The following is a 15736-nucleotide window of genomic DNA, read 5'->3' as shown; positions in this document are numbered from 1 at the left end:
TTCACTCATTCATTTCGCATTGTTTCCCACCTGTGGGACCAACTTCTACATTCTCTTCAATCTGATTCTTCCCTCCAGGTCTTCCAAACAGCTGTTCACCACCATTTCAATTCATCCCCCATCCACAACCATGGTCTTTTCTTCCCCCGTTAACCCTTCCCAAACCCACATCTGTCTGGATTTCCAGTTTTCCTTCCCGAGTTCTTGCTTCTGTATCCATCTAGTTTACTCTTTGGATCCTCACCAGCACTCATTCTTCCCCATGTCCCTTCTTTTTCCAAGTCAGGTCAGTCTTTTGGGACTGCCACTTATAACATCCAAACCAATGCTATCTGCCGCATGGTCGGGTTGTCAGCGACTAAACCGATACCCCTCACTGGTTTTGCTTGTAGCGAGGGTGACTGACACCCTGCCAAGACGAAAAACAACACCTGACAATCTTCCTCTATTTTGTCCTTCAACCCAGCTGTTGGTATGCCCCACCTCTTTCTACTCTTCTTTTTATTGCTTTATCTCCTGATCTTCAGGACATCAACATGAACAAATAGTACTCAGTAAAGTTGAGTATAATAATCAGAACATTCTATGTTCTAGCTCTTCTACAAGCCTCAGTGCTTTAAGCAAAAAATCTAAGTAAATAAAAAATCTCGTTAGTAATCAGCCCAGATTATACAGTAAATCATCTATGTCTTCAGACACTCAGGTCTGGGCTTCACTGGTCACACAAAGAATGCCTTTACCCACATCGTACTTCATACACCTCCACATATTTGTGTCATCTCAAACGCTCTCGTCGATGGTCCCATATTAATTATAGGCCTATTAGTCCAGGCACCCTGTGGATATACCCGAAACAAATTGCAATAGTTTTCGGACATTATTTTTCCAAGTCCTTATACATCTGGGAGATTCATATTGAAAATCTACCAAAATAAAAATAGTGGAACATATTTTTAGGGAGACAGTTTAGCCGTACCCCTTAAATTCCAGAAATTGTATCGGGTGAAAATACAAAATAACAGAAATACATCCAAATGCTTTCAAAATGAGTTATAAATGTTATGGATGAATCATATAGTCATATAAAATGTCACTATTAGTCCAGTTTATACAAACAACAAGAGTTCAGTCAAGTGCAAACCCTGTCCCGGCCAAAAACACAGATCGATTTTTACATCAATACCGATGTACTTGTATTGTTGTCATGTAAAGCACAAAATAGGCCAATGTACACCTATTTATGTTATAATATGATCTACATACAAATGTCCATGACCATGATTCTTAAAAATGTGTAACTCTGCAAGTTTTACACTGTGTGAGATCGGTTTAGTAATGATTTATTGATGATTTTTTTGCAGAAAGTCTGAAGTGAAACATCAAGATGGATGACTGTGTAATTTGCCAAAAAACAGTGTCAGGTGGAGAGCGAACTGTTACATTAACACAAAAGGGATGTGATGGTATCCTGAAAGCCAGCGAAGCCAGAGGCAAAGATATAACAGTCGCAGCTGGCCAGTCTGTCCATGTGAAGTGCAGAAGTGACTATACCAACCCTAGATCAATCCTGTATCACAACAAACGTAAACTTTCTGGTGAACAGGATCATCATCTTCAGCACACACTTAGATCGAAAGAAACTACATTCAGTTATGACGAGGATTGTGTATTGTGTGGTTGTCCAGATGTATACAAAGGCAATAAATCAGAACATAAACTTATTCCTGTTAGAACAATGGATTTCCAGAACAAAATACTGAAGGCATGAGATGAGTTCAAGGGAGAATGGGCTGACATTGTAAGAGGTAGGGTGCTTTTTGTTCAAGACCTGTCTGCTGCAGATGCAGTATATCACAACATTTTTAGTGTTAACTTTAGAACAGGGAAACAAGTGCCAATCGTTTTTCAGCAAGCCATAGAGCAGAGAGCTGCAAAATGCAAGAAAATCAGTGGAAGTGGCAGACCCAAGGACTCGAAAAAATCCGAAGCTTTTCAAGCAGTAGTAGAGTATCTTGAAAACAATGATAACGAGCAGGTGACCATCAACGATTTGATAAGCAAGATGAAAGAATATCTCCAAGATACTGACATAGAGCCGTACGGCTTCCACATATGAAATCTGTACTAAAAAAACATTTCAGTGACAGAATAATCATCACAGAGATCAATGGCAAACAAAATGTAGTAACATTTCACACCACCGCTTCCAACATCCTACATAATTTTCATCAACAAACGATGCAAGACAAAAAGGATGAGAAGACCCACATAATTGAAGCAGCAGCTAAGTTCATAAAACAGGACATAAAAGACCTTGATCAGACCAGGAACACCTATCCCACTGCTGCCGAAATATCAACAGAAACAGCACTGGAGTTCGTGCCACCATCCTTGCAGCAGTTGTTAAACACAATATTCTGTGGAAAAGATCGAAGCACCAAAATCGCTTCAATAGGACAAGCGATCATGCAGGCAACGCAGCCTCGTATCCTTCTGGCACCATTACAAATTGGTTTGGGTGTTAAAATGCACCACCACTTCCAATCAAAATTTTTGGTGGATTCTTTATATCACCATGGGTTTTCCTGCTCTTACAGTGAAGTGAAGAAGTACTTCAGTTGCACATGGCACAGAGATTCAAAACTTCAGTGCAAACAATTTTATACAATATTCTGCTGACAATGTTGACCACAATGTGAGAAGTATTGACGGCAAGGGTACGTTCCACGGTATGGGAATTATTGCTATGGTGACACCCGGGACAAAATCATCAAGAACCATTCCAAGAGTGAAAGTCACATCTAGTGATATTGCTTCTGTTGGATGGATAAATGTTCAGCACTTCTTCTCAGAAAGAGATAGCCTCCAGTCTCTCCTCTACGAGCAAATAACAAACCCAAATGCGAAAGAACCATGTGCAGATGTAGATCTACTTTGGAAGTCATCGCTGCTGCTGAAAGTCCCGAGACCCCAGTGGTCTGGGTTCATGCAGATCATCCACAAAGGAGAATATCCTGGTGTGTCGTCGGTCATGTTTCTCCCCATGATTGATTTGGATCCAAACGATCTCGCCTGCATTTATTCTACATTAAAATTCATATCTTCCCATGCAAATCAGTACCAAGCATACCCAGTGGTGACATTTGATCAACCGTTATGGTGGAAGGCACACATAATGGTAGAGAATCTTCCTGAATTGCAACCAACTGTCGTTCGTTTGGGAGGCTTCCATACAAAAATGAGCTTCCTGGGATCCATTGGCCACCTGATGAGTGGATCAGGCCTTCAGGAGCTGCTGGAAGTAGTGTATGCTGACAACACAGTGGTACATATGTTCTCAGGAAAGGCGGTCAGCCGTGCAGTTCGAGGTCATTTGCTTGTTGATTCTGCACTGAATACACTGGTGACATCAACTGCATTGAACATACCTCTTCCGTCATCATCTGAACGTGCCGAACCAGAAGAAACTTTCCTCCCTGATGATGACAATGATGATAGGAGTGTTGACAAACCAACCCCATCAGTTACAGGTGATTTATATACTAATACCTCAATATCTTCTAAAATGTTTCAAATCAATTAAACAATCTTTTAATAAGGTGGATCGAACAAAGTTGCCACATTAACTTAGACTATACAAGTAAATGTTTTCACCTGTGTTTGAGATGCTACATGTATTGATGCTGATGCAGAGAACAATCTTCTTTCCTCTTTGACCAAGCTGTTGAAGGGTGTTCTGTCTGGGTCAATTTCTCCTGCTGATGTAGAAAACAATGAAATCTTGAGTACTCTAGGAGAGAAAGTGGTCACCGAGAAAAATATGCTAGTAGACAACCGGACGGCGACACTTTGGCTACAGTATATGGACATGATAGACCTCCTCCGCAGATTCATCAAGGCAGAAAGGCTTGGCAATTGGGAACTTCATCTCCAGTGTCTTTATGACATGTTACCTTACCTTGCGGCATCACGACATAATCTTTATGTCAAAAGTGTGCATGTGTATTTGCAGAAAATGTCTAGGCTTGAGGAAGACCTTCCTGATGTCCACAAATACTTCATGGATGGATGTCATGTTGTACGCCGCTCTGATAGGCTTTGGGCTGGCATTTCAACTGATCTTGCAATAGAACAGTCTCATGCGTAGTTTGAAAACTAGTGGAGGTCTGACAAGAGGACGAGGATTGACCGAAACCCAACGACTCGTATGGATTCTCTCCACTCCGTCCTGTGCAGAGATCAATAGTGCCATGCAAAATTTTACGGGAGTAACTTTCACCACCAGTGAACAACACAAGGAGACCAGCCATGCTAAAATGACCAAAGACCACAGTGACATTCAAGAGCTCTTGCAATATCTGGTACAGCATAATCCATTCAGTACAGATGTGCCAAAGTCTCTGCGAAACATTGCAACAGCAGTAACAGCACACCCCACTGTGAATTGTGACAATGCCAAACATGTTGGTCAGCAAATACTGCAATCAATGGTAGGCAAGAAGGTGGTTGACTACACATTTAAAAATAAAAACCAAGCTGTAACAATGGACACCAAAAGCTCATTGATGATTAGTGATGAAGAAGTCACTATCGATCCACGACTCCTCTTCCAACGTCTGGTGACTGCTGGTACTAGATTGGATGAATTGCCAGATGCATTCAGATATGAGCTATGCTCTTACCCACCTGCATTATTTGAATCCAAAGATGTGATGAGGTCAGGAAACAAAGCTAGTTTGGCTGATAGTCTCTGGTCCACAACACTTGAAGATGCCGCCAAACCTTCTGACCAGGTCCAGTATGTTTTGGATGGTGGCGCACTTCTCCACAAACTTCCATGGACAAAGGGCACTTCCTGGGACGAGATTCTGAGAATGTACACCCAGTATGTTACTCGCAAATATGGCAAAGCCATTATTGTGTTTGATGGATACAGCGACTTACCCAGCACAAAGGACTGTGTTCATAAACAATGAAGCAAAGGTTGCATTGGTGCAGCAGTTCACTTTGATGAGACCATGAACCTGCAGACGAAGAAAGACAAATTTCTGTCAAATGTATAAAACAAACAAAGGTTCATTAACTGTTTAGGTAACAGACTGGAGAGAACTGGTTGTGATGTTCACCATGCCAGGGGCGATGCTGACGTGTTAGTGGTGGAGACGGCTGTTGTTTGTGCGGAGCAGAGACAAACCGTTATGGTAGCAGACGACACAGGCATACTGGTCCTGCTAATTCACCATGCTGTACATGTCAAAAACAACATATGGTTCCAGCCAAACCCAAAGAAGAAGAATACAAAGGCTCCACGGTGCTGGAACATTGCAGCAACAAGACACCACCTTGGGAGTAATGTATGCAGCAATATTATCTTTGCTCATGCACTACTCGGATGTGACACCATGTCAAGGGTGTTTGGGATCAGAAAAAGCAAAGAAGAGTGAAACTAAAGAATGACAACGTCTTTGCTAGACAAGCAGAGGTGTTTCTGGATTCCACGTCAAACACGGAGGATGTCGTCAAGGCAGGAGAACTTTGTCTTGTCTCCTTGTATAATGGAGATGATGACGAAAGCCTGGATGACCTGAGGCTTCGCACATTTTATTCCAAAACCACAGGAAGTACTGCAGCAGTTGAGCCACACAGTCTGCCTCCAACATCAGCTGCAGCTAAATATCACAGCCTCAGAGTGTATCAACAGGTTCAAATGTGGTTTGGCCATGGTGACCAAGTACCTCCAGATCAATGGGGCTGGAAAGTGAGTGAAGGGAAACTGGCCCCAATTTTGACCGACAATACACCAGCACCACAAAAGTTACTGAAAGTGATACGGTGTAATTGTGAAACAGGGTGCTACAGTTTGAGATGTATCTGCCGAAAAAATGGATTGGATTGTTCCATGGCCTTCGGTGAATGTCGTGGGGTGTGTGCAAACATTTCACTGTCGGCTGACACAGACTCGGAGGAAGACCCAACAGAGCATTAATTTGAGTTTTAGATGGCCGTGGCCTCCCGGTTTTTATCACAACAGATTCAGCTTCAATTGTGATTGTTTAACCCTGGTGTATACAGATGCACTTGATGTGTAATACTGTACTATGTTATATAATGTACTATTTAAAGTTACATAAATTTTATAAACGCGAGACTTCAATATGTGAAATGTTGTTACTGGTACATACTGTGGCCAGCCGCCCGTGGAGCCTGGTCACCGCCAATTTTACGAATGTGGAATCATTCTGACCCATATCAAGTATTTCTAAAGGTTTAGATTATGTTTTTAACTTCCAGTGCAAATATCTGATGCTCCTGTCATATATTAAACTATTGTTGATAAGTCTGAAACACATTTTTGTGATTTTTCATTTTCGACATTCAAATTTTTGAATTTTACGGGTGGGGGTAAGTTTTCTCAAAAAAAAAAATGTTCCACTGAATAGATTTTTAATCGGATAGTCCCAGGTACATTAGGAATCATCAAAAACAGGTTTGAAAACTATTGCAATTTGTTTCGGGTTACCACCTTTTTCTGCACAGGGTGCCCGGACTATATTGTCCTCTCCATTTTTTCACAATGGCAAAAATGAACAAATATCTTTATATTGCAACTTGTTATCCTTCTTTACACCCGGTTTCATTTGGGTCTCGATGGAGAAAGAAATTTCCTCCTGGGTCTCCCTCTCACCTGCAATGGTCTGCTATGTGTAATTATACAAATTGAGAAAATAATTGGTGACATTGCTTGGAGACGTGCTCATATGCTGGTTCCTGCCCACATTTTATTACATCATTTTAATGAAGTTAACACAATGTTATGTCATTTTTGTATGCTTCCTGGCAGTAGGTTTCATGCCTACGTTACTTGTGCAAGACTCGTGTCTTTTTGTGCTGTTATCAGAGTTGCTTCAAACATTAACATTTCCTTTACTTGCGCTTCTTGGCAATTGGACTATCACTAGACTGCAAAAAGTGTTCAGAGATAGCTCTTGCAAACTTTCTGATCACTGAAGAGAAATTGGCAATTTACAAGACAAATAACTCCTTGCAGACACCTATGTAATGTAATATTTGTTTTTAAAGCTCTTGTCATAACAAGGCTAAGCATTAAATATTATTAACTAGCCGAAACCCCGTCACAGACGGATTCCGTTCATTCAACCACCCTCACCAGCTCACCCACACTCGAGGGACATGGACTGGACAGGACGTGCTTGCCCCGCCTACTCATCCCCCGCCCCTGCCCCATTCCCACCCCCGCCCCATTCCCACCCCCGCCTTCAATTTGCTTACCCCCGCCCAAAAATTTAATTACCCCGGCCCCGCCCCCGCCTCTTCACTCCCCGCCCCTCCCGCCCCCGCCTCTTCACTCCCCGCCCCCCGCCCCCGCCTCTTCACTCCCCGCCCCCCGCCCCCGCCTCTTCACTCTCCGCCCCCCCCGTCTCTTGATTCCTCGCCCCACTTGCCCCAGGGCCCCCGCCCCCTGTCCACCTCCTCACACTCAACCCCGCCTAATTCACCCCAGCCTCCACCCACGCGGCCGCAAGGAGGAGCACAAAATTGGTCCTTCAGTATTAATATATAGAAGATACCTGTAAAATGTTTCTTGTTACATTTTTTGTGTCAAATTCACATTCTGAGGTAGTCAACATGTGCAGAAGAGGGTTTAACATTGCAGACGCTATTTTCGAGGAGTGGAATTGCACCTCTCAGCAGTAACGGTCTGTCGACGACGGACGTAATGACGTCAGCGAATGACCGATGATGTCATGACGTCCTGACTCCTCTCAGTGGTGACGTCACACGTCACCATGTAAACGAATGTAAAACGAAAAGTGTTTATTCTGCTTCAGAGTTGAAAGTTCACTATTGGCACAATGTGTGATGCACTCTTACAAGTACGAAGTTTCTTTCAGTCCAGGTCACAGTACCGAGAAAAACGTGACGCGACCGCGAGGAGGAACACAAAATTGGTCCTTCAGTATTAATATATAGATGTCAAATCTCAAAGGTGATTGTACACCACCTTTATCTGAAATGTTTGCCAAAGGAAGGTCTCGAGTGATTTGGCTAATGGTGACTTTAAGTTTTTATCTTAGTGTTTATCCTTATTTCAAATGTGCACTTATTTTATGATTTATTGTCACAAATTTTATTTTTACAAGTGACTGCTCGGCAGTGTTTTAGTTCAGCGTGATGTTAACTTGTGTGTACATGATTGCAAATGGAACAAATTGTTTATTATATGCAACTGTCATGTTTGTTGAGGTGAGATCTTCATTCGAAGAGTTGAGCATAGTAAAAAGGAGACAAGTTATATAACTGTAGTTAGATATTAAGTTGTATGGAAAGATCGCAAGGGTTTGGGAAATTTCTCATTTCTCCAGAATATTTAACCATCTCGTGTAAACAAGCAATTTCTAACAGCTTCTGTTTATAGACCATCCAGTAATTATGAGTAGTTTTTAGAGGGAGGGCTTTTGTGATGGTTCTTGCTCTGAGTATATAGAAGTCACAAAGCAGAATGAGAGAGGAGGGAGAGGAAAAGCCAGTCATTAGTTGCTTTCAGTTGCTGCTTTGCTTTGTTGTGCACAAGGCAGTGATGTTGTGCTTCATCTTTTAAATTAACAAAAGTTTGGAATATACCTGCCTGCAGGTGAGACATTAATCAAATAAAGAACATTGGCCTTGTAGTAATTATCTTTCTAGATCATTTGTCATCTTTTTATGTTTGTTTGAAACTTTTCCCTGGCAACATTTTTACTACAATAGTTTAGTCAGTAGTCTAATAAAGAAATTCAAAAGTCTTTCTCTTCTCCCACACCCGCTCCCATCTCCTATGAATGATATGTGACTCCTTTGGTATTATCTTGTGCTTTATCCTTTTATGTTCCCCACTCCTTTGGCATTGAGACTTTTATTTTAAGGGAATCTATTAGAAATATCTCTGGCATTTATGGCAAATATTCCTGTTGATATCTTGCTTGCTTGTGTCCACGTGCTATTAAAGCCCAGGTTGTGTAACAGTTTGTGACAGTGTTTCACTTCCCTTCGACTCCCAAACGGTAGTTATCGCGAAGAGGGCAAACCAGTTGCAGTGGTATCCAGTCGGCCGTTTATGAAACCATGGCACCACTGGTTATGCGGACCATCACTGGGATAGCCAAGTGAGCCATTACAGACAGTTATCGACTGAGGGGTCTGACAGCACAGGCTATTGTTCGTAAATCAGATCTGTTCTATTTTTGTGAGGCTCATTGTCATCAGCTAAAGATTTTTATAAAGGCTAAGAAAGACCCTCACCATCAATTTGTTCTCTTTTCTCTTCAAAATTATCATTTATTTTTGGTACAATTTAAGATTGGAACCATAAATGTTAATGCTGGTATGAATCCACTGTAACAACTTCAAATAAAAAGACTTTTTGAGACTTATGTTCTTGATATAGCCTAGTTACAAGAAACTCGTACTCTTGAGTCCTTTCAGGTGGTGTGGGAATTCTCTTTGCGGTTTTTTTTAGCAATACAAAAATACAAAAATACATTTGAACAATACATTGCGCCATGTTGGCAATAGTCGTAGACTGCCGCACACTAAACGGCAATGCACAACTATCACCAACAACTTGTCGTAAAAGTTGCACATGTTGAACTTTTATGACGATCGCCAACACACCTGAAAACATTGTTGACAACGATCATCAAACGTTGTTATGTGAACGCAATACTATTAGCTACTCTCGAAACCAACATCATTCCTATCTTGTTTAAAACCTTTTTTAGACTGTAGTTTGTTATCCCTACATTGCTTTTCTTATTTAGCATAAATTTTTTATTCACTTGTTTCTGTAATGTATTTTTTATAGTGTTGAATAACAGAATGGTATGGTACTCAGAGGATACCCAATGTTGGAGCAAAAGTGCCAAGAGATCTTAGTCAGCAATGTGAAATACTGCATGTCTTCCTGCATGTCTCATGTAACCCTGACTGCATCTTGCAAGTCTGTCTTATTGCTCATTTCTCAAAGAACTAGATGATATTCCTAGAATACTTACCTTACGCAATCTTGAGAAGGACTTGGTGTGAGCCAATTGTTCTGTTTTTTTAAGGTTTTTTTTCTTTTTCTCTGATCCACTGACTGCCAGACCACGTGACCGATGATGTCATCCTTATCAAACCATATTTTCCATGGGTAGTTGATCAATTAGTTAAATTTTGCATTGATCGGTTATGTGGTTTCTTCTACTAAGATTTTCAAAGATTTTTCCTTAGATCCAATATGGCTGCCAGACCAGGTGATACATGATGGTGATTTTTTAATGAAAATCCTGTTCAAATTTCAAGTCAATCAGATGAAAATTGAGGATTTCAGAAATTTGGCCTCTATTGACCTTTTGGCTTAAGTTGACTTAAAAAAATAATTGGTCGTTGACTACAATGACCGAATGTGCAAATCTTAAAATTCCAAGTCAATCAGATGAAAATTGAAGATTTCAGAAATTTGGCCGATGTTGACCTCAAAAATAGTTGGTGGTTGAATTCAATGACCAAATCATCTTCAAATAATGCCAGTAAAACCTGGAACACATTCTCACTCAATGCCCTCAATATGGAGAACCTAGATCATGTCTTTTACACTGTGTCTGGGAGTTGGGGAACTCCTGGTCTGGCGTTCTGGATACACTTTGTCAATTGAGCCAGAAGGATCCTCGACTCTGCAAATCGGTCTTTAAATTCAGAAAGGAAACAGGGCAAACAGTATAAAGTCCTTTGCACTTTTTTATTTTATTTTTTGTATTTGGCTGTAGCTGATGAGTTTGGGTTTCTCCTTTTTTACCAACATGGTTGCCACACCACATGACCTATGATGTCATAATTATTATGGAAACATTCTGCATGAGTAGTCGCACCTATGGTGAAAATTTGGTGTCAATCCGACAAGTGGTTCCAGAGAAAAGGGAATAACAAAATGCGGGCACGCAAGTACGGGACCGATCACTTAACCCCGTTTTTCGCTTCGCGAGCACAGGCTCAATAAGGTGATCTCATAAATCCAGTGAGCCAGAAATGCATCCATGGATTGGTGCAAAATGGAGGTGATCAGTTAATTTGCCATGGTCTTGAAAAAATTGAATGACTTACAGGAAAACCATAATTTTTTTTTCCATCCTAGTCCTTTCATTTAAAAAAAAGATAAAATTGTATATCATTCACGTTTTAGTGAGCTTTGTCCGGAGGTGAGTGAGTTAGTCAGTCAGTCAACACTTCAGTCATTATCACTTGAACTAAACATACGATTTTGATTAAACTTGGCCACAAGCTTCATATTTGATGCTTAACGAAGGTTTATCAACCCCATTAAAATCTGCGCTCATTAAAGGGGTCTATGGGGGTTGATCCCCCAAAATAGGTATTCGGTGGTCGCTCTACTACCCTTATTCTCAGGTTTTCCGTCTGTCTGTTGGGTGGTCGCGAGACTACCATTATTCTCAGGTTTCCGTCTGTCTGTATGTCTGCCTGTTTGTTTGTATGCAATGGATTTGTTAGGGAGGCCAGAGGAGTCAACCGATTTTGATGAAACTTGACTGGTAGGTTCATACCAGGATAAAGTTGTATGCTTTTGAGCACCGTTGCTATGGACGCCACCGTTGCCTAGCAACGGGACTGAAATTTTTGAAAAAATCCGAATTTTTTTTTTTCGAAAATCAAAAATCAACTTCTGCGCTTTTATGCGCACTATAATCTACCTCTTTGTCAAAAAATTTCAGCCCTATCCGTCAAAAACTGCATGACTAGTATGCAATTATATAGCGACCACCCATGTCGCCTACCGGCTTGTTTGCTCTTTTCTCCGAAACTACACATACGATTTTGATGAAACTTGACCACAACCTTGATCAGCATGATGTACAAAAATGTATCGACTGCATCAAAATCTGCGCTCATTAAAGGGGGCTACGGGATGGTTTTGACCCCCCCAAAATAGGTATTTGCTCTCTTCTCCAAAACTACACACACGACTTCGATGAAACTTGACCACAGCCTTCTCATCACCCATGATGTCCCAAAGCTTATTGTCTGCATAAAAATCTGCACTCATAAAGGAGGTCTACGGGGGCGGGGTGGGGGTTGGTTGAACACCCAAAATAGGTATTTGCTTTCTTCTCCAAAACTACAGACACGGTTTTGATGAAACTTGACCACAACATTCTTCACTTGTGATGTACCAAAGTTTGTTCATGGCATGAAAAAATTCAGTCCTATTTTTTTGTATACAGTACTACATTATTTTCCTTTTTTATGGAGACATATCCTATATGACTGAGGAAGCTTGTTGTGGGTGTGTTTTCAGGACGGAAGCAAGAAGCAAAAGAAGAGCAACAGAGTCCCTCCTCAAAGGAAAACCTGCAATGCAATGAAAATGGATTAGAAGGACAATTTAGGACGAGGAATGCTCTCAGAGCGTCTTTCCCTCCAGCAGGACGACGGTTTACGGACAGGCATTCCAGATCTGTTGTGGGAACTAATTATGAAAAGCATGGCTTGCCAGTTCAGATGTGGGAAAACGGTAGACCTAGTGAGACCAAGAATGATTGTCTTGTGCATGAGGAACACAAATGCTTAGAATTTCCATCCAAGCACAGTCAGTTTGGCTCCAAACAAATCCAGCAAATAGCTGTTCCTGATAGTCAGATGAACCGCCCATGGGTAGTAACGATAGTACGAGCAGAAGGTTGTGCTCCTCATCGTCGAATCACTATGTTGCTTAATCGCCGTGCAGTGCAGACCTTTGAACAGCTTCTAGGGGACATTTCAGAAGCATTAGGTCTATCTCGATGGCGCAAGGGTCATGTGCGTAGATTGTACACTTTGCGAGGACGGGAGGCTCGCTCTGTTTCTGATTTTTTTCGAGGTGACGAGTTCTTCATTGCAACATCTGGCAAGCAGCCACTCTCAAATGATGAGTTACAGAGCCTTCTTGAAGAGCTTTTTCCAGAACAAAAAAGTAATGCAGGATCTCGCCTTCCATCTCCATCTACCTCAAACGATGTGCATGATAATGCACTCTGCTCAGCAGTCTGGTGCTCAAAGCAAAGGAGTGTCCATGGAACTTGTGTAAGACAAGCAAGTGAGCCAGTGCAAAAGGAAGACTTGTGGATAGAAAAATACAGCAAAGAAGAAATCAGTTCACCCAAAGAAGGAAGAAAGGCCAGAATTGAAGCTCTCCAGCAAATGCGAACTAAGGTGCAGCAAGAAGAGCGCGAAGGAGCCAAGCGCTGGCAACAGGAAAAGAGGATACGGGAAAGACTGGAGCTGGAGAGAGTGCTACGGGATCAGCGAGATGAAACGTGGAGTACAGTAGAAGAGGAAAATGAAGGGACCTCCAGAGTGGTAGATCAATGGAAGAAGGAGGAGAAGAGGCAAAGACATTGTAAAGACCAGTGCTGCCAAGTAGATGTAGAGGAGCAACAAAGGACAATATCAGAGGAAGATAAGGGAAATCAAAGGATAAACAACCTCGGTATAGGCTGTTGGGAGCAAGAACAAAGAAAGTTGAGTTTAAATGAAATTAAAGGGGGTCCAAAAGAAAAAGATTTGAAGGTTAAAAGTGATGTTGAACATAAAAGGAAGGCTTCACAGAAAGAAAGGAGACACGCAAGCAGTGAAAGATGGCGAGATTATGAAGAGCACGCTCATAATCGCAACAGGGATGAAAATACTGAAGATAGTTCCAAATTTATTCTTCAGGATCAAGATAAGATTCCAGAAAGCAAAGTACAGGGGAAAAAAGGCAGGTCGAAACAACTCAATGGAAGCAGGAAACAAAAACCCATTACTGCTGTGCGTTCAAGGCCTATAGTCAGTCGGGAAAAAGTTGACATCTTGTACGAGATTGGGAGGACTATTGGTCATGGGAACTTTGCAGTCGTTAAGGAATGTAGGAGAAAGCATGAAGTTAGCCAGAATGGAAACTGGGAGTTGGCCATCAAGATCGTGCACAAGGCCAAGCTAACAGGACATGGCGATGTACTCGAGAGTGAAGTGGAGCTGATGTCAAGGCTGCGGCATCCAAATGTGGTGCGCCTGATAGAAGTTTTGGAAACTGTCAGTGAAGCATTCCTTGTTATGGAATATGTCCGGGGTGGCGATTTGTTTGATGCTATCGCTGAGAGTGTGCGGTTTACCGAGAGGCATGCAGCTGCAATGGTACGCGATCTTTGTCAGGCCTTGTTTTACCTCCACAACCACAGTGTAGCACATCGAGACATCAAACCTGAGAATTTGCTGGTGGGTACAATACAAGTAAAGATAGGTCGTGAAAAATAATCTTCTTGAAGAGCTTGTTGATCTGTCTTAAGATGACATTCTTGACAGAGACGATAATTCCTGCTTTGTTTTCACAGCATTTTCCATAAAAACAACTTCTTTCTATACATCTGTAATTATCAAGGGGATAACTGTTGGTATCTGTTAACAGGATTCTGTTTCAGCTAAGAATCATGGATGAAAATTCACTTGTCAATGGAAAGCTTTATCTGAGCTAAACTCTGACAAAATCTCGTGATTAGGTATGGGATCTGAAAGAAATACAGTGAATATCATCAAATTAGACAAATGTTTTAAAAAGGAAAAAAACTGTTGTCTTCCTGACATCAAGTCTGCATTTGATTTTTGTCAGGACTGGATCTGATGACAAATTGTCACCATGATGCTTCACAAGCAAGGTGTTGCATCATAAAGTTTGCATCTCTCAGAGGGGATGTAAAGGTGGCTCTGCCACATGTTTGTAAATGTAAAAGATCCCATTAGGTATTTTGAAAAACGTAGGCTATTGTGTGCTGGACTTTGACAAAATTTTAAATTACTGCTACATTTTTCTTCGCTCAAAGTCTGCTGGAGTTAACTTTAATCACACCAGAAGACAGAGTAACATCGAACTCACAAAGGCTTGAGAAAGCCCAAACTTTCAGTCTGTATTAAAGAAAAAAAATGTTGATGTTGATGTTAATAATTTTCAGACAGATAAACATTCCTGGGTAAGAAAATCAAATCAATATTGGCACAGGTTGGAACATTTTGAAAAAGAGTATTCCAGAATGTTGTTTTCACCTGTTCTCAGAGAACTTCGAGCAAATCTCTTCAGTTAACCACATTGAACAATGCAATTATTGACAAAGATTATTTTTAAACACAAAAACCACAGAATAAATACGATTGAAATGTGTCACAAACACGTGGTTGATAACATTAAGATTGTGTAGGACATCGTCATTGAGAGCAATACATGTTTATACCAGATAGCCTCGTGGATTGCACCTGCAAAAATGAGGAATTACATTTTATACTTAAACAATAAAAGTGATGCAATGACCCAATTTGGAAAGCTCATGTTCACAGATGCAGCAGAATCATGATGGCAGCACAACACTTAAACTGGCAGATTTTGGACTGGCTGTGCATCTAACTGGACCTGTTTACACCGTCTGTGGTACACCGACCTATGTTGCACCAGAGATCCTCACTGAGAATGGTAAATCAAACCTTTTAAAGGATCAAACACCCACACACGCACACACTTCAATCAGGGCCATTTCGTATTCGATATTATGTTAGGGTAGGAAAGCAATGGTGAAGGAGGGGGTTGAATTTCTGTGTGTTCTGTGCAGCCTTTTTTACTCAGTGACATTCATGATGTTAATGAAGCAGTAAGTGATAAATAGCATAGCTGTAGACATGC

The 15736-nt window shown here is 41.3% G+C and overlaps 1 protein-coding gene across 4 annotated transcripts in view; it reads left to right on the top strand.

Moving 5' to 3' along the window:
- Positions 1–15736, top strand: part of LOC147022142 (serine/threonine-protein kinase DCLK3-like) — a 133550-nt gene that overhangs the window by 43950 nt on the left and 73864 nt on the right. For all 4 annotated transcript variants that reach the window (XM_085892765.1, XM_085892768.1, XM_085892767.1 and 1 more), the window contains exons 2-3: positions 12350–14286; positions 15397–15529. In XM_085892765.1, the coding sequence (XP_085748891.1) occupies positions 12350–14286; positions 15397–15529 (2070 nt within the window). The remainder of the gene's footprint in view (positions 1–12349; positions 14287–15396; positions 15530–15736) is intronic.

The sequence above is a fragment of the Eptatretus burgeri genome, chromosome 8, assembly GCF_056783735.1.
Source record: "Eptatretus burgeri isolate ZD-2024b chromosome 8, Ebu_testis_v1, whole genome shotgun sequence".
NCBI classification, from domain to species: Eukaryota; Metazoa; Chordata; class Myxini; order Myxiniformes; family Myxinidae; genus Eptatretus; species Eptatretus burgeri.
Note: the sequence above shows the minus strand (reverse complement) of the source record. Positions and strands in the feature narration are given on the sequence as shown.